At 42.0% G+C, this 17,709-nt stretch overlaps 1 protein-coding gene across 6 annotated transcripts in view; it reads left to right on the top strand.

Annotated features, from left to right (window-relative positions):
* The window catches only part of LOC109429859 (blastoderm-specific protein 25D), an 82,046-nt gene that overhangs the window by 5,857 nt on the left and 58,480 nt on the right, over positions 1-17,709 (top strand). For 3 of the 6 annotated variants that reach the window (XM_062849126.1, XM_062849127.1, XM_062849131.1), the window contains exon 2: positions 3,220-4,066. In XM_062849126.1, the coding sequence (XP_062705110.1) occupies positions 3,760-4,066 (307 nt within the window). In that variant the 5' untranslated portion in view covers positions 3,220-3,759. The remainder of the gene's footprint in view (positions 1-3,219; positions 4,067-17,709) is intronic. The other 3 variants (XM_062849128.1, XM_062849129.1, XM_062849130.1) reach the window with 2 other exon arrangements.

Here is a 17,709-nt window from a genome sequence, read left to right on the forward strand (position 1 = left end):
CTAGAGTGCAAAAAATACTCGCTTTGGAACTGGTTTGGAACTGGTTTGGAACTCTTAAAAAGAAAATGGTTCTTTTTCAAAGAGCTCCGAAGAAGTTTTAGAAACAATTATGAAAACACACTTTTCGTGTTCTATTGTTGCGTTCACTAAAGACCAGAATACATCTGTATTGCAAACTGAGGCCAATGAAACCTGGAGATAAAATTATGAAGATGATGATTCAACTGTGTTAGGTGCCAGGAGTGATGCATGCATTCTGGCCGATCAAATTATTACTGAACATTGACTGAATTAATAACAAGAACAAAAAAAAACAGATTTATCACCTAGTGATAATAGTGCCTTTTTCGTCGAATATGTACTCATGATCTTTCCGTCGACGCAATCAATCTTGCCTTAGAGTCAGTGATTAGCCCCAAATCTTTGTGCTTTGGTAACGGACGAGAAGAAGGAAATGCTCATAACAGTGATCTGGTACTGTACTACCTAAGAAATTCTGAATCATGAGAATACTTCATTAATACTTTATTATTAACGTATGGACAGAGCTGAAAGTATCAGTACTTTCAGTTGACTGCTTGACCACCTTCACTGGAGGTTGATTCATACCAAGATGACAATTACTAGCCAGGATTAAACTTTTTTCACAGATCACTTTGACAAAGTTTTTTCTGCACATTTTATGCTATATATTTTTTTATCATTGGTTACAAAATTAATGTTGCATTTGTAATGTGGTAATTTTAATTGCCAATGCTATATCATATTCAAATATCAGCCACATTACAGAGCTCGCCCTCCAGTCGCATCAGTAATTTTAGACGCAAATAAAAATGTGAAAGAATGTTCCGGGCTGATGCGCCTAAATTTTAATTTTTCCTTACAAAGTTGATCCATCCTACTGTAAATTTACGTCTCAGGAATCTAAAATGGTGGGATTTGATGAGATCGCTTTAGTTTTTTTTAGGTTTTTGGTTCTCTTACACATATCTATCGCTTGCATTGATTTAGTTCACTTTCGTAATTCCGCTAAAGCACCCAACGCTGCTTCTGCTTCTGCAACACCACCGGTAGCCTCTTATGTAGTCTGAGTCTATTTTGTATTGCTTACGAGACCCTCGGAAATGATTCCGGAACACTACCGGTATATTTAAATGTGATCTGAGTTTATGAAAACTGTTAATCAGATTACCCGGAACTAAAAACACTACCGGTAGTAACTTCTGTGGACAAGCATTTTGATGTACCGCAAGCATGGGTTTGATTCACTTTTATGTAGGGTGCCTGTACCAGTTATCGCACTACCTAAGGAAAACTACTTCTACAAAAATAAGAAGAAGACCGACGAATGTCGTCGATATGTCAAATGATAGATTTGTTTTCATACTTTACAGGAAAAATATAAAATCTGAGCCAAATCCACTTTTACTATTTGTTATACGGCGTGTGCCAATGATAGGAACCCTGTACCAGTTATGGACATACTTTTTAATTTCGGTTCCACTTCGCACTATTTACATGCATTCCTTATGGGCTTTGCCATAACTGGTACACTATGGCGAAATAGGGTGCAAGGAAGCCGAAATTTTAAGGAAAATGATTTATTTCTATCATAATTTGAGCAAATTATGAAGTTTGAATGAGTGCAATCATCTTTTAAAAACGTGATCTATTGTTCACATATTTTTTCTTGATGGTTTGCATCGTTAAAGGTTGAAAATCAACTATGGCGAATTTGAGGTACTATAGCCATAACTGGTACACTGAGCCTATGTCCACTTCCAGAGGGACACTCTTAACCGGTTCCGGAAAATTTACATGGTTCATTTTTACATTTGACCAATTCACGTGTAAAAATCATTGGTTTGGAAAAACTAGCGATTTTTTTTAACAAGCAGGACTTTTTTCATTCATTATTTATGGAATTTATGGTTATTTATGAAATTTATATCGAATCGATTTTATTGCTATATTTTTGATAGAATTATCCTAAAAATACGTAAACTTCTGTTGTAAAATTAATCTTTGATTTCCAATCGGAGAACTCGTTGTGAGGGGAGTTGCGGGAACAGTTATCAAAGAGTTTCTTGGTAGTATTTTTGGAGGATATTTTTGCAGAATATTTGAAAAAATCGTTGAAGCTTTCGAAATCCTCAGTCTTAGACATTCTTACTAAAATCTTCACTGAATTTACAAGGGTGCGGTATGGCCAGAAGCTATTATCATAAATTTCTGATGGATTAATACTTTTCTACATATTTTTGTGCGATGTTCAGAACATTTGCCAGACATTTTTTTATGAAGTGCTTTCTTTTTATAAATATCTCCCTTAGAAGTAAAATTTACTGGTAACTAGCTGTCCCGGCAAACGTCGTTCTGCCTGCCTACTGTGTTTTTGACATGTAGCTCTGTAGAAAAATACCCCGAAAAATGGAGTTTTAAACTTTCTCGTTTGATGTCGTTGCAAATTGCTTTAGTCCGGGAGTTAGACAGTGATAGCTCTATTGCAGATCTTAATCCTTAAAAATATATAGATCATTGATTTCTGTTGGAAAGAGAAACAGGAACAAACCCTCTGAAGACCGCAAAGTGATCTAAGGCATGTGGAAAAAGTTATTGACTGAAAACCGAATGGCATGCCAACGCTGTTTAACATGTAAAGAATAACAATAAATAATAAAATCTCGTCATTTTATCGATCGGGAAAGGCTTAATAACTTTTCCCACGAATGTTGCATCGCTTTGCGGTCTTTGAAGGTCTGATTCCTTGTGAAATTTCATCAAAATCATTCATCAACTTATTTTTTTGAAATCAAGCGATTTTTATTTGAAGAAGTAAATTGTTCCCATAGTATATCGTATGAAAAACTAAGAATTGCGGGCGCTAAAATATAGTGTTTCCGATCGATCTAAAATTTTGCACAGTTGATATGGCACCAAAATGAAACTTGAAAAGTATACAGGAGCTGGAGTTTTTCCATTTGTTATATTTTCCCATATAAACCGTGTCCCAGGCTAGTGCACATGTCATTAAACTGCTGAGAATAATTAAAAAACACTTTTTATTCAATTCAATTCAATCCATTGAATTTGATTTTTAATTGGGTAATTGTGAATGTAAATGAATAAATATGAATTAGGTAGTCGTTTGAGAACCGCTGCGCTATCTACCTTGATATCGCAGAATTCATAAAACAAACGTTATAAATGCACGCTCAGATATAGATAATACAACCAACCATCCCATGCAAGGCAACGTAAAAAGTCCCCAAAGGCTGAAGTTTGCGTGCGCGAGTGCCAGTGGAACCGAGGAACCGGAGAAGAACCAACCAATGTCACAAAGGCCGTCGAATTGAGGCCCCGAAAAATAAAAATGAAAATGTTTGGCCAATAAAACACTAGGCGGTGTAAGCCCAGGGCCCCTAAAGAAGAGCGGAAGAGCTAGAAGAGAGTGTTTCTGTGCATGCCCTAGATAATATATTTTTGTGTCTGAGAAAATTGTGGTATTGTTATGTTCACGAGCATCGTTTTGTGACTGGCCAATGCCATTGCCCGCTGTTTAGAAGAAAGGAAAAGCGAGCCACAATAGTGAGTAAAAACGCGATACAAAATAAACATCATAAATCTCTTGTCGCATGTTTGGTAACAGTGGTTTAAATCGAAAAAAGAAGAAAAAGAAACGGTTGAACCAACCAACCCCGTAAACCCAAAAAAAAAGTAGTTCAGTGGAGTAATCCCAGAGGTCTATCTGAGCGGGAGATGGCCCTTTCGACGGATCCGTACGAGCAGAAGCTCTACAGTTTGTTCCAGGAGCACGATGTCCACGCGCGGGGCAAGTTGGGCCGGGAAGCGCTACTGAAGCTGTGCAAGACGCTGGAACTGGCGAAACCGGCCGAACTGCTGAAACGACTGCTACGTGACGGCAGCACCGGGCAGGTTTCGTTCGGGGAATTCCGGGAAGGTCTGCTGTTCATACTGAGCGGCGAGGAGGAACCGGAGCAACCGGCGTCAGCTACGGCGGTGAAGCATCAAGACTCGCTACGAGCCGTCGTGCCCGGTCAGAAAGGTTAGTGTCGAAATAGGGGTTGTTGGGGGCTTGTGGGAAATTGGTGAATATTTAGGGAAGTCGGCTTATGAGGAATGTGTTGAAAGATGTTGGTTTCACAGGTTTCAATGACAGTGCATTGCATATTATGTAAATTTAAATGAACATTTATACAGATCTAGTTTCATTTTATAGAGAATATTTATGCTTTGAATCAATATAATGGGCAATTTGAATCATTGTGATAAATTTAAACTTTGTTCAAATGGTAAATAGTGTTGGATAAAAGAGCAATATGTTTCTCAATAACATTCCCAAATTTAGGTTTCTGAAGTCAGTTTCACTTAATAAGTGTTTACCGAGTACTCGGAAACGCAGTTTCGCAAAAACTGGACAGTTACATATCAAATGATACGAAGTTCCATAAACGGATTCACAGCTATTACATACAAATGAATCAGCTTGCAGAATATTCGTCATGTGATAACTGAGTCGGCAGTGGCCAGTCAATGCTCGTATTGTCCTATTGTTTATTTAGTCAATAATTATGACAATCGGACACGCTGGTTTTGAGTATTAATATCAGCTTAGTTATATGAACAAAAGTATATGACTTTGCCCATTACGTGTTGCTGAAGTGTTGATAGCACTACGCACATAAGAGCATAGATTTTGAGAATCCATGTCAGAAAACTGGAGTTATCTCTCCCAGAATTCTACACAGTAAAACCGCTCAGCACTAAAATGTGTAATACCTACTCATAAATGCATAATTTCCATACCACTCATAAGATGTGTAAGAGTTACACATTCACAAAATCTGCTCATGCGTCCACAAAATCGTTAAAGTTGCAATTTGTTTACTAGTGACCTAGCCATTTCGCATCTAGAATAGTGTACGAGCAGATTATGTGAATGTCTAACTCCCATACATTTTAGGAGTGGTATGGAAATTATGCATTTATGAGTAGGTCTTGCACTTTTTAGTGCTGAGAAGTTTTAGCGTGTAGGGAAATCCTTAATAGAATTCAGGGAGAAATCCTATTGGAAAAGATCTCATAGGATGCTGGTGTTTTCAGCATTTCGGAGGAATCTCTCACAGAATTTTAAAGAAATCCTCAGAATTATAGAAAAGTCCCTTCAAAAAAATTCCAGAGGATTTTTTCTCAACAGTATTATATGGGAATACCTATCAGAATTCTAGGCAATCTCTGAATTCTAGGGGAATTCATTTCAGAGTTTTGAGGTATTCCTTACCAGGGCTTCCTACCAAGGGTGAAATCCCTGAGTTCTAAGAAATTTCTGGATGCTCTGGGCTGATTCCTCTCAGGATTCTGAAAGATCCTCACTTAGGATCCCACTCAGATTTCAGAGTAAATTTTTCTTAGCATTCTGGGGAAACCCCACAAAGGATCACTAGAATCCTTCTCAGAATTCTGCGTAAGATCCTTTTATGATTTTGGGAGAATATCACTAAGTATTCTGCGAGTATTCTTCCCCAGATTATCTGAAAATTCGGCTTTCTGAGATAATCCCTCTCTTCTATCATGATTCTGGAGAAATCCTTGGAATTTTGGGTCTATATTTTTCAAGATTCTATGGCACTTTCTTTCAGAATGAATAATTATTGAAGAATTTCTCACGAGATTCTGGGCAGAATTCTCTAGAGAGATTTGGATTTTGGAGAATCCCTCGCAAAGATTTTGTGATTCCTCTTGGGGTTCGGAAGAAATCCTTCTCAGCATTCTACGAGAATCCCAGTAGAATTCTGTTTTCTGTGCTCTGGAACAGTTGCTCCCAGAAATCCCTTTCAGGATTCCAGGAGAATCCCTCTTAGTAATCAGGGAAGATTCTGTTGTAATAGTTTAAAGTATTCTCTAGAGGAATCACTCTCAGAGCTCTGAGACAATCCCTTTCAGAAGTTCAGGAGAGTCCTTTCAAAGATTCCAGGGGAATGTCTTTCAGGAATCTGCGGTAATTTTCTGTGAGAATACCTCTCATAATTCAAGAGAAACCTTCTCAGAATGCTGGCGAAGTCCGTTATAGAAGTTTTCGTAATCCCTTCCAGAAAAAACCCTTATCAGATTTTCGAAAAAATCTCTCTTAGGTTTCTAGATATATTTTTCTCAATGATCCCTCTCAAGATGCTGGGGAATCGCTTGTAGGATTCTGAGGAAGGCCGTTCGGGATTCTGGTAGAATTATTCTCAACAATCTAATGGATTCCACCCAGGATATTTTGAGAATTCTGGGAGAAAACTTAAAAGGATTCTGGAGGAATTCTTCTCGAGATTTTGGGGTCCTATCTCCCAGAATTCTGTGAGAGTATATCTCAGGTTTCTTTGGCAATCCCGCCCAGTATTTTGAGGAAACCTTTCTCAGGACTCTGGAGTAATCGTTCTTAGGGTTCTAAGCTACCCTTTTCAGGATTCAGGGTCATTTCTTTTATGTTTCGTAGGAATCCGAACATCTTTTTTGTGAGAATCTCTCTCAGTATTCTAGATGAATTTATCTCAAGAATGTGAAAGAACCACTCTTGGAGCTCCTCCCAGGATTCTGGGAGAATTCATTTTGAGATTTTATTATAATCCTATTTAGGGTTCTGGGATAATCCCTTTTAGGATGCTGGAACATTTTGGGAGAATCCCAGGAAAGCTTCTCTTATAGAATTCTGAGACAATCTATCACAGGATTCTGGGAGAATTCCTCTCGAGACTCTGAGACAATCCGTCTCATAGATATGGAGTAATCTCTCTCAGGATTCTAGGAAAATCTTTAATAATATTCAGTGAGAATTCCTACCAAGATACCGGAAGAGTCTTGCTTTCTTTTCTAGATAATGTCGCTCAGGATTCTGCTGTATTTCCAGCATTGTGAAGAAATCTCTCTCATTATTCAAGAGAAACTCCATTTAGAATTCTTATGGAGACTCTTTAAAACTTCTGGGGGAATTTCTCTCAGCAGTCTGCTTGAATTTATCCCAGTACTCTATGGGAATACTTTTCAGAGTTCTGGGGTATCTCAGGATCGCTGGATTTTTCTGTCGATTCAAAAACATTTTTTTTTTCAGAATACATTGTCTCAACGTTATATCCATTTTCGAATCAGATTCGCAAAGTGTTTGATGTGCATCTCAAATTTTAATATTGAATATATTTAGACAAACAAAACATACCACGAACTTGAACTACATGCAGCATACGAATCATTTGAATCGATTCTGCTGATCCGATTCGAATCGATTCACAAAAATCGATGTCTCAGCCAGATTTGCCCAATACTAGCTGTTGGAGTAATTTAGCGAATGATACAGTCTTTCAGTTGCGTTACCAGCTGCTTTAAAGCTGAAAATGTATTTCAATCGAATAATTCAGTTATAAACATTGATATTTAAGTTCTTCTTACATTTCTTACAATTCTCGCTAGATTTGGCTATTCTCCTACTACTTGCTGTGCGACCTTTTCGTGTTTCTCTATATTGCGAGTGCCCACTAATCATACAAATAGAAGTATACCTCATTGCTATACAAGTATACAAGCATTAGATTTGCCATATGAGAGTCTTATCCTGATATGGCAATATGATCCGTTAAATTTTGGACCGCAAGTCCGAAAACAGTTATTGTGTTGAGATTATCTGCCTTTGGTGGTTGAACGTTACGTACTTTCTTCATTAATGAGTTGATAAGGATTTCAGGTTTCCCAAATAGTTTGTGAAGTATTTCAATCACGCGAGGTACCGATGCTGGAAGAAGCAGCCGACTTCTGACAGCCTCCAGCGCAGGTCCTCGCAAACAACGTTGTAAACGCGCAAGATTCTCGGCATCACTGAAACCTCAAATTTCTGTAGAGTTCTGGAAAGAGCTATGGAAAATGGGCCAATCTTCGGGATTGCCCGAAAATACTGGTAAATCACGTGCCATCACTTGTCGAGTTGCTATCTGGGACGCTGTAGGACATGCTTGCCCTTGTACATTATCATTGTCTGTCGACGCGTACGGAATTGTACCTCGTGCCACGAACGGACTAGATGCTGGAACTACGTAGGAAGGCATAGGACCCGCGTAAGCTTGTCCTACCGTTGACACTTCAACAGTTGGTTCCCTATGCGGTCTTTTTTTTATATAGAAAGAGGAAATCTGCTTCTACAGATACCCGAGAGGTGGGTCCTCAGGTTATGTGGGGTCGACACTAAAACCTCTTTCTCTCTTCTTCCTTACCTTCGCGGTACGCCCGTTAGGGATGACTTCGTGAAGGGGGGAAGACTTCGTACAATGAGTACACTCTAATGGTAAGCGTTCCACCTGCTACCGCCTTAAGTTGTTCGCTCTTCCCCGGAGGCTCGGACCCTGGCTAGTACTTAGACTACCCGTTGGGCTTAAGCTCCTGGATGGGGAGGGGGAGCCAACTCAACTAGCTGTTGTTCGGCTCGCTATTTTCTCTGTAGTTCAAGGACGATTAGAGATACCGAGAAAGAAACGGCATCCCACTCGTCGGGGGAGGACACATTCTTTCAACAATGTTGTCGGGAGTGATGTCTCTACCGCATACCTCCTGCATACTCGACCTTTGCTCCACGAAGCGTGGGGGCATTCAAAGAGCACATGCTCCGCGGTCTCGTCGCAGTCTGCACGCACACTCCGGACATGAAGGAGAACCAGCATGTCTGAATCTGTGCAGATACCACCTAAAGCACCCATGGCCTGACAGAAACTGTGTCAAGTGAAAATTCACCTCGCCATGGGGCCTGCTCGTCCACTTGGACACGCTCGGTATGAGCCTGTGTGTCCATCTGCCCTTGCTGGAGGATGACCAATCCCTCTGCCATTTCAACATCGACGATGTTCTGGCAATCCGTCTCGCGCCTCTTGTGCCGCGTCTCGCGAAGCACTCCTCGTCATCTGACACCACAAGTGCTATGGCCATCATACCCGCCAGCACGCATACCGCGTCCTTTGACACCGTAAGGTATGCGCTGATGACCCTAAGGCCCATCAACCTGTGTGTACTTTCGAGCCGCTCTACGTTTCGCTTGACCTCTAGCGCGCTCGACCATGCAGCAGCACCATACCGTAGTATGGAGACCGCTACTGTCGCGAGAAGCCTACGCTTACTCGAAATTTGCCGAGCTATTTGACATTATCTTCGATAATGCCGCAATCGCCATGCTCGCCCTCTTGCAAGCATATTCCACGTGGCTACCAAAGTTCAGCTTATCATCGATCATGACTCCGAGTTGCTTCAATGAGCGCTTGGAGTTGATCTCACACCCGCCTGTGGTGACCACCGCATGTTGTTCAGACTCACTTGCGATTGTTCACCACCACCACTTCCGTCTTGTGGTGTGCGAGTGCCAGCTGACGTGACCTCATCCAGTCTTCGATTATGCCAATTGCATGCGCCGCTGTCAGTTCCACTTCCTCTATCGACTCGCCGCATACCGTGAGGGTAATGTCATCAGCGAAGCCGACCAGCTTTACGCCCGGTGGAAGTGTGAGCCTCAATACGCCATCGTACGCCGCATTCCATAGTACCGGGCCCAGGATTGACCCTTGTGGTACTCCCGCGGTGATGTTGTACCTCATTTCGCCCTCGTCCGTGTCATAGAGTAGCACCCTATCCTGGAAATAGCTCTCCAGAATCCGGCGTAAACTATCCGGGACTCCTAGGTGTTGAATGGCGCATTCAATGGCCGCCCAACTGACGCTATTGAACGCATTCTTCACATCAACGTGACTACCGCGCAATAACGAATTCCCCTACGGTTATTCTGGAACGCTATCTCGGCCGTTTTCGTTACGGCCTTAACCTTCCGTAACTCGCGCGGTTGACTACCTGCGTCAGCATCACGTTAATGCTGAGTACAAAAAGCGAGATTTTTTCATCGTGTTGTACAAAATACAACAGCGCGATCGCTCGAGGGTTAATAGCGTCCACCGTCGATCGACCCTTCCGGAAGCCAAACTGGTTATCCGAGAGCCCAGAGTCATCTGGTTTCTCGGTGTAGACCAGTAGCCTCGACAGGATGATTCGTTCCAACAGTTTCCCGGAGATGTCTAGTAGGAAGATAGGTCTGTATGCCGACGGGTCGCCGGGTGGCTTCCCGTGTTTGGGCAACAGAACCAATCTTTGCCTTTTCCACCTCTCCGGGAATTCGCCTCTGTCCAGGCACATCTGCATAGCCATTCTGAACATATCAGGGCATGCCTCGATGGCCGACTTGATGGCAACCGTTGGGATACCGTCCGGACCCGGAGCCTTGTTCAACTTGAGCGACTTCGCAATTACGATGAGCTCATCGTTCGTCACTGGGGCTACCTCCCCCTGGTCTATTCGGCCAGGGGGTTGGCAGCCCATGGTCTTGTAGCGTGGCGTGGAAACAACGTTTCCACGATCCTCTGTAGTATCACGGGTGAACGTTCCGGGGGCGCAGACGCTCCTTTCGTTTTGGCCATGACTACCCTGTAGGCATCGCCCCAGGGTGTCGTGTTGGCTGCCTGGCAGAGATTTTCGAAACACGCTCGTTTTCGTGCCTTAATCTCTTTGCTCAGTGCCAGTTTAGCCGCCCTATAGGCCATATACGTCTACGCGGAATGCACAGATGCTGATAGAGCCACAATAGGGGAGCTCTGCTGGACTACGGGCTGTACTGTCGATCTTGGGTGTTGTGCTGACCATATTACTGACGGCTGGGATGGTGGAACCATGTGTGGGGGAATGATCTGTACTAGATTGTGCGATATTTGCCAGAAAACCATTCGCCAGAATGCCATTGGCCAGAAAGACATTTGCCAGAAAATACCATTTCCCAGAAAACTGTTTACCAGAAAGAACCATTTCCCAGAAAACCATTTGCCAGAATGTACCATTCCCCAGAAAGTACCATTTCCCAGAAATTTTCCATAGTTCTCAATCCAGAAGTGTTCCCCATCTAATGATAATTTAAAAAAATTCTTATTGAAATATAAATCGTGTTTTTTATTTGTTTGGGATCGATTAGCCCACAATAACGATTGTAAAAATGTAAAATTTTATTTTTGTTCAGATTTATTATATGCGAAAGTTAAATAAATTACCGGAACAAACAAGAAATGATTCTAGAGTAACTTTTAAAGAAAAGCCTATAGTTTGAAGAAGGGCAAATCACTGTGAAACAAAAAAATGATGTGAACTTAAACCTTTCAAACTTCACAATACATTAAATTATCGATGTTATTCAAATATTTTATTGCGCATAACAGCTTATTTTTTCAATTAGAACATTTCCACAAATTTGTCTTGTGGACAAGTTGATCATGATGTGGATCTAATTGATCAAATATTATTTTGACGGAATTTGATCAATACTCATCAAAGATTTTCCTTTCTTCAACACATAGGATGTTCTTCCCAGCTTTTACTGATATGGAATTTTCGGCTTTACTTATATTTTTCAAAGATTCCCTGCTTTCAATTGAAAGTAATTTTTTAAGCTTATTTTTGCCAATTACAATAACATGATCTCTTTAAATAATAATTTTTGTGCCAAACAGCAAAATTACCCGGAATTGTTGATCACACACCTAAATCAATCGAATACCATAAACAAAAACCTATTCGAAGCAACGAGTAAAATACACAGAAATAATAACTCAAGTGACGGTTTTACCTATACCATTAGCCTGACTGTCACTGCCCGAAAGCCATTACCATTAGGCCGAATATCACTTGATCAAATGCTATAAAAAGCTTGTTCTTGAGGAAATTAATTCTAATAATTCCAGCAGAGTTTCTTCCTTCTGTAGTATCCCTCGATTACTATAATAATGGTACCAACCATGAAGTACCAAAAATGACTATTTTATAGCAATAGGCTTCTTGGATGTACGCTAACGGAAGTCGGTCTCTTTCACCATCCGACGGTTGGACCGATCAGTCGATCCTAAATTCACTCTCGCATATCAGTGTAAACTAGCGTATCTAATATTCAATAAAGTTAATAGTTAACAGTATTGTGTCCGCGTGCAATTATTGCTTCTCCGAAGCCATAGCAACTTGGCGACGAGGTAAAACGGTAGTAGTGCGGTAGTGAATAGTCTCGCGTAGTGTATTGTGTTGCGCCGTCGGTAGAGCACGTGTTAGGAACCTAACCTCAAATGTCGAACAGTGACGAGGAAGGTGACAGTGCAAGTGGAACAACGTCGAAAGCAGTGAAGATGGAAGGAAATGCTGCAGCCGCCGCTCCAGTCATTAGAGCTGGCATGTTCGGTCAGATAGAGCCGTTTGTGGTCGGGGAGAATTTTGTGGAGTACATCAATCGTCTAGAGATGTTCTTCCTCGTGAATGATACTCCGGACGACAAGAAAGTCCCGGTGTTAATCACTGTTGCTGGTCCCAGTCTCTACACCGTCTCTGTGAGGCTGTGTGCACCAGAAGACCCCCGCAAGAAGTCCTACCAAGTCCTGGTAGATTTGCTGAAACAGCATCTCGCACCTACAACCAACGTGGTCGCCGAAAGATATAAATTTCGGAAGTGCGAGCAACATTCGTCCCAGTCCATCACCGATTTTATAATCAGCTTGAAAGCAACGTCGCAGTCCTGCAAATACGGAGATTTTCTACCGGACGCCCTCCGTGACCAGTTTGTTGCAGGGATTTATGACCAAAGTCTACGAAAACGGTTGCTCACGGAAGCTCAGCTGACGTTCGACAGTGCTTGCTCTCTTGCGAGAAGCTGGGAGGCAGCACTCAGTCAAAATCAGGAGATGTCAAATCCAGTGTCGTCGTCGTCGAGAATCGCAGCAGTCCAGCAGCATAGCAGAAAACAGCAACCCAAGCGAGGCAAACAGTTTAGTGACCACACGAAAACGTCATCGAACCAGAAGTCATGGAAGTCGTGTTTTCGCTGCAGTCGGCAGCATGACCCAGCCACGTGTCCTGCCCAAAGTTGGACGTGTTACGCGTGTGGCAAACAGGGTCACACATCGAAAGTTTGTCAGTCCAAGAAGTCGTCATCGAGTCAAAATCAGCATAAGAAGGCCAGAGTAACTAATCGAGTAGCGGAATTGTCAGAAGCATTGGAGGTCCTGCGACTGAATCTATTCGAGATCCCGAAAGCATCGGTACCAGTGTCAAGCGTCGACCATCGTACCGGTGAAAAGTCAAATGTCCGGAAAAATCGCCCTTCCGGCGATAAAGAGGTCCGTCCAAGCGCCTTGAACCGTCTAAACCAACCGGAATTCGTACCCCTGGTGTGCGAAGGTCAACGTCTCGAATTTGAAGCCGACTGTGGAGCCTGCCGAAGCGTCATCTCGGCGGAAACTTACCAGAATCGTTTTTCAAATTGTCCACTAGTTCCTACTTCTCAAGAGTATATTTCCGTTTCAGGTCAAACCATTCGTCCGAAAGGCAGCGTCACCCTCCACGTTGTCGCCCCATCGGGAGTATCCGGCCGGCTGAGCCTGATAGTGATTCCCACGGACCGCGAGATGAACCCGCTTCTGGGCCGTGATGGCTTGGATCTCATCTATCCGGAGTGGAGGAGGATCTTTTCCGAGAAGTCCGTAAGTAGCCTACAACCGTCATTTGAATCGGAGTTAAGGACGAAATTCCCTAAAATCGTGTCCGAAACCGCGAAGGATACAATTACCGGTTTTTCCGCGGAAATCGTTTTAAAACCCAACGCGACGCCGGTGTTTCATAAAGCGTATTCGGTACCCTATTTGCTTCGCGATAAAGTCGAAAGTGGACTAGAGAAGTTGGTCTCAGAAGGAATTCTGGTTCCAGTAAAAACTTCTTCATGGGCTAGTCCAATAGTGAGCGTCCCAAAGAAAGATTGCACAGTGCGCATTTGCCTCGATGGCAAAGCCACTCTCAATCGTTATGTTACCGCTGATCATTACCCTCTTCCAAGAGTGGATGATATTTTGGCCAAAGTGGCCAACTGGAAGGTCTTTTGCAAAATCGATCTTTCAGGTGCATATTTGCAGGTTTCGCTGTCAGAAACGTCACGTTTGATTTGTACAATCAATACTCATCGCGGATTATTTAGTTTCACTAGGATGCCATTCGGAATCACATCCGCCCCCGCGATATTTCAGTCGATTATCGACCAGATTTTAGATGATACACCAGGAATTGCTTACCTGGATGATATAATAGTAGGTGGATCGTCCATAGACGACTGCCGAAGGAACCTTTTCCAAGTGCTACAAAAGCTCAACGATCACAACGTCAAAATCAACCTGGCCAAATCACGATTTTTCGAAAGTAGTATAGACTATGTCGGCTATACTATCACAAGCGATGGTATTCGCCCCCAGCGAATTGAAAGTCAGGGCAATACTCAACGCCCCCGCACCCAGTAACGTTGCTCAATTGCAGTCTTACCTGGGTTTACTTAATTATTATCACCGATTTCTACCCAATCTGTCGATTGAATTACGTCCCCTATACGACTTGTTAACAAAAAACTGTCGTTTCGTTTGGACTTCAAATTGTCAAGATGCCTTCGAGAAAACCAAGTGTCTTCTCTTAGAGAACAACTTGCTTGAACCATTTGACCCTTTGAAGCCAATCATCTTAGCTGTCGATGCCAGTTCATATGGTGTCGGGGCCGTCCTTTCACATATGGTGAATAACGTAGAAAAACCTGTATGTTTTGCTTTCTCCACCCTCACACCTGCTCAGGCAAATTACGCCCAGGTGCACAAGGAAGCTTTGGCGGTCGTGTTTGGAATCACCAAGTTCCACAAATACCTATACGGAGCTAAATTTACGTTGGTGACCGATAACACTGCTATAAAGGAGATCTTCAATCCGTCTAAAGGTACCTCAGCTATCGCTGTGGCCAGATTACAGCGTTGGGCTCTACAGGTAGCAGGTTATCAATACGTCATCGAGCACCGTCCTGGTAAACTCATCAACCATGCCGATGCCTTATCCCGTTTACCATTACCCGAGAATAATGACATTAAACATGTCAGTCTCGGTATAAAATGTCTTGCAAATGCTCCTAGCATTGTGAACCTCGATCTTGTCCGTTCCCATCAGAAGTCAGATGAACTTCTATCAAAAATCTACAAATTCGTCCAACATGGTTGGCCGAACCAAGTAGAACCTTGTTTGAAACCGTATTCTACTCTAAAATCACATTTTGGAATAGATGATGGTGTGCTTTATTTCGATGACAGAGTTGCAATACCCGAAAGCTTGAAGTCTGCAGTCATTCGGCAACTCCATTCTAATCACGACGGAATCGTTAGGATGAAAATGTTGGGTCGTAGTTACGTTTGGTGGAAGCACTTAGACAAAGACCTCAACAATGTAGTCCAGCAATGCGTTGTTTGCCAACAACGACAATCAGTCCCTCGTGAACAAGTAGATTCGTCCTGGTCAAAGTGTGAACGACCTTTTCAAAGGATTCACTTAGACCTGTTCCATTTTGAGAGTAATGTGGCTCTTATCATTGTCGATGCTTTTTCTTTTTCTAAGTATATTGACATTCGTCTGCTTAAGTCCAGTAATAGCCTTCAAGTCATCGAACAAGTTGAGTCGTTTTTTGCATACTTTGGAATTGCTGAAGAAGTGGTCAGTGACAATGGTCCTCCCTTCAATTCAGAGTTATTCGAAACGTTTCTTAGCGTGAATGGGGCTAAGGTTTCAAAATCACCCCCATATCACCCACAATCGAACGGGTTGGCCGAGAGAGGCGTACGAACCGTTAAAGATTGCCTGAAGAAATACTTGCTCGATGAAAAATGCAAACCGTTATCATTATCGCGTAAAATCAATCGGTTTTTAATTTCGTATCGTAATACTCCATGCACGGTTACCCCTGGCCAAGTTCGCAGGGGTTGACGGTATTAAAGTGAAGGAGTTTCATTTTGATTATTGTAATGTAGTGTTCTTTAGTGAAACATATCACCTTTTTAACACTTTAATGCGCCTCCAACGGTTCATCACGAACCGGCTGCTGCAGATGGAGTATGACTGATCATATGCATCAGACATGCTCGATAAACACGGAGGATCCGCCAGGGCTCAGTAGAGTCTATTCCCAAGCAATAGTTCCAAGTCGGTTGGATTTTAGAAGGTTTTGATGATCGTTATAAATCCTAATAAAAGTAATATAGGATTTGTGACAGGTTTTGGAACTTTTAACAGCCAGCTGACTTCAAAATGTTGTTTGGGCTCTATTTCCCACGTTTCTCGGTTGATTTTGATTAGTAATTTATTAATGTCATAGTAGCTTTGTCGATTTTTTACCATATTAGTTGGTCATATTTTCTTTAAATAATGCAATTAAAATCAACCGACGAATTAATAGTGAGAAGGAGATTTGCAGCACTTAATTGTGCTGATAGATTCGAAGCTAACGTGCGAACATTTAAACGCATTGTTGACATCAATGCGTTCGACGTGACATTTCGGACAAAAGCTGACTGCTTTTTATTAACTGAACAACGCTACTTTTGTATGACTAGGTTGACATTTCTAGGCCACGCATGAGAAAATGACATGGTTTATCGAGGTAGGACCGATAGGACAGAACGAATTTGAATATTTTTCATAGTATTTGTAGGGGGATGAATACATAATAGTTGACAAGCAATTTTTGTTTTATTACAATCAACTGACCAACTTGGCGAGGCTTGCTTACATAACAACTGACAATAAAGAAACCTATTTTCCTTGAGTTTCTACGCAATGGACAGCCGACCAAACACAAGTGTTTTCGTTAATCTCCTAGGCATTATTAAGACATGACGTATGTGCATGACGAAACAACTAGCAGGACACAGTTCCAGACGTCTCTTTTTAATAACGGCATTCAGCATATTTCCATTAAAACTACACTTCAATAAAGCAAAGACTAAAGCTGCTATGATAGAACAGATCAGAATGACTTAATTGACTATTACCTTGGAGATCTATTTCGAATAACTGACAAATTGACAAGAACCTAACTAAATACATGGACCATACTACAAAAAAACAATTGACAAAAAGAAAAAAAAGGGGAAACTTTTATTAAAACTATTTTTGTTCAACGCAGGCCAAAACAGTGTCGACTTGGGCCACGATATGCCTACGTACTTCTGTGTGTTGAAACAAAAATAGAGGCTCCTAGAAGCAAATGTAGGGAAAGGGTGCGGTGTAGAACATAAGCACAGTGGTGCTACCACCGTAATCACTTTGAAAAAAAAAAAAAAAAAAAAAAAGTAATACTCCATGCACGGTTACGAACCGTACACCGTCGTCCATGCTTTATTCGTATACGCCGCGAACGCTAGTAAATCTCGTTAACCCACGAAAGGTTGAAATCGAAAGCGTTTACCCTAAAAACGTGGTTTCTACTAAATGCGTACCGTCAACTAGTTCGAATCATGCGGTGCATTCGACGAAAACGTTTACTGCCGGTATTCTATCGGAATCATTTTAAAGAAATCGTTCGTTGGATACCCGCGGTCGTTTTGCAAAAGCTCAGTCCTTTAACTTATTTAATTAACGTTGACGGTAATGTAAAAATGGTTCACGTTAACCAAATTCGGCATTCGGACTTGTCGGACAAGTTCCATCCCTCCATGCCGATCACGCCTAAAGCTCCGCAACCAGCAGAGCAATACGATGAAAGCAGTAGCGATGACACCGACCAAACCGAAGAATCGATCGAAGCGCAGCCAG

This window comes from Aedes albopictus, chromosome 2 (genome assembly GCF_035046485.1).
Source record: "Aedes albopictus strain Foshan chromosome 2, AalbF5, whole genome shotgun sequence".
In the NCBI taxonomy this organism is placed as follows: Eukaryota; Metazoa; Arthropoda; class Insecta; order Diptera; family Culicidae; genus Aedes; species Aedes albopictus.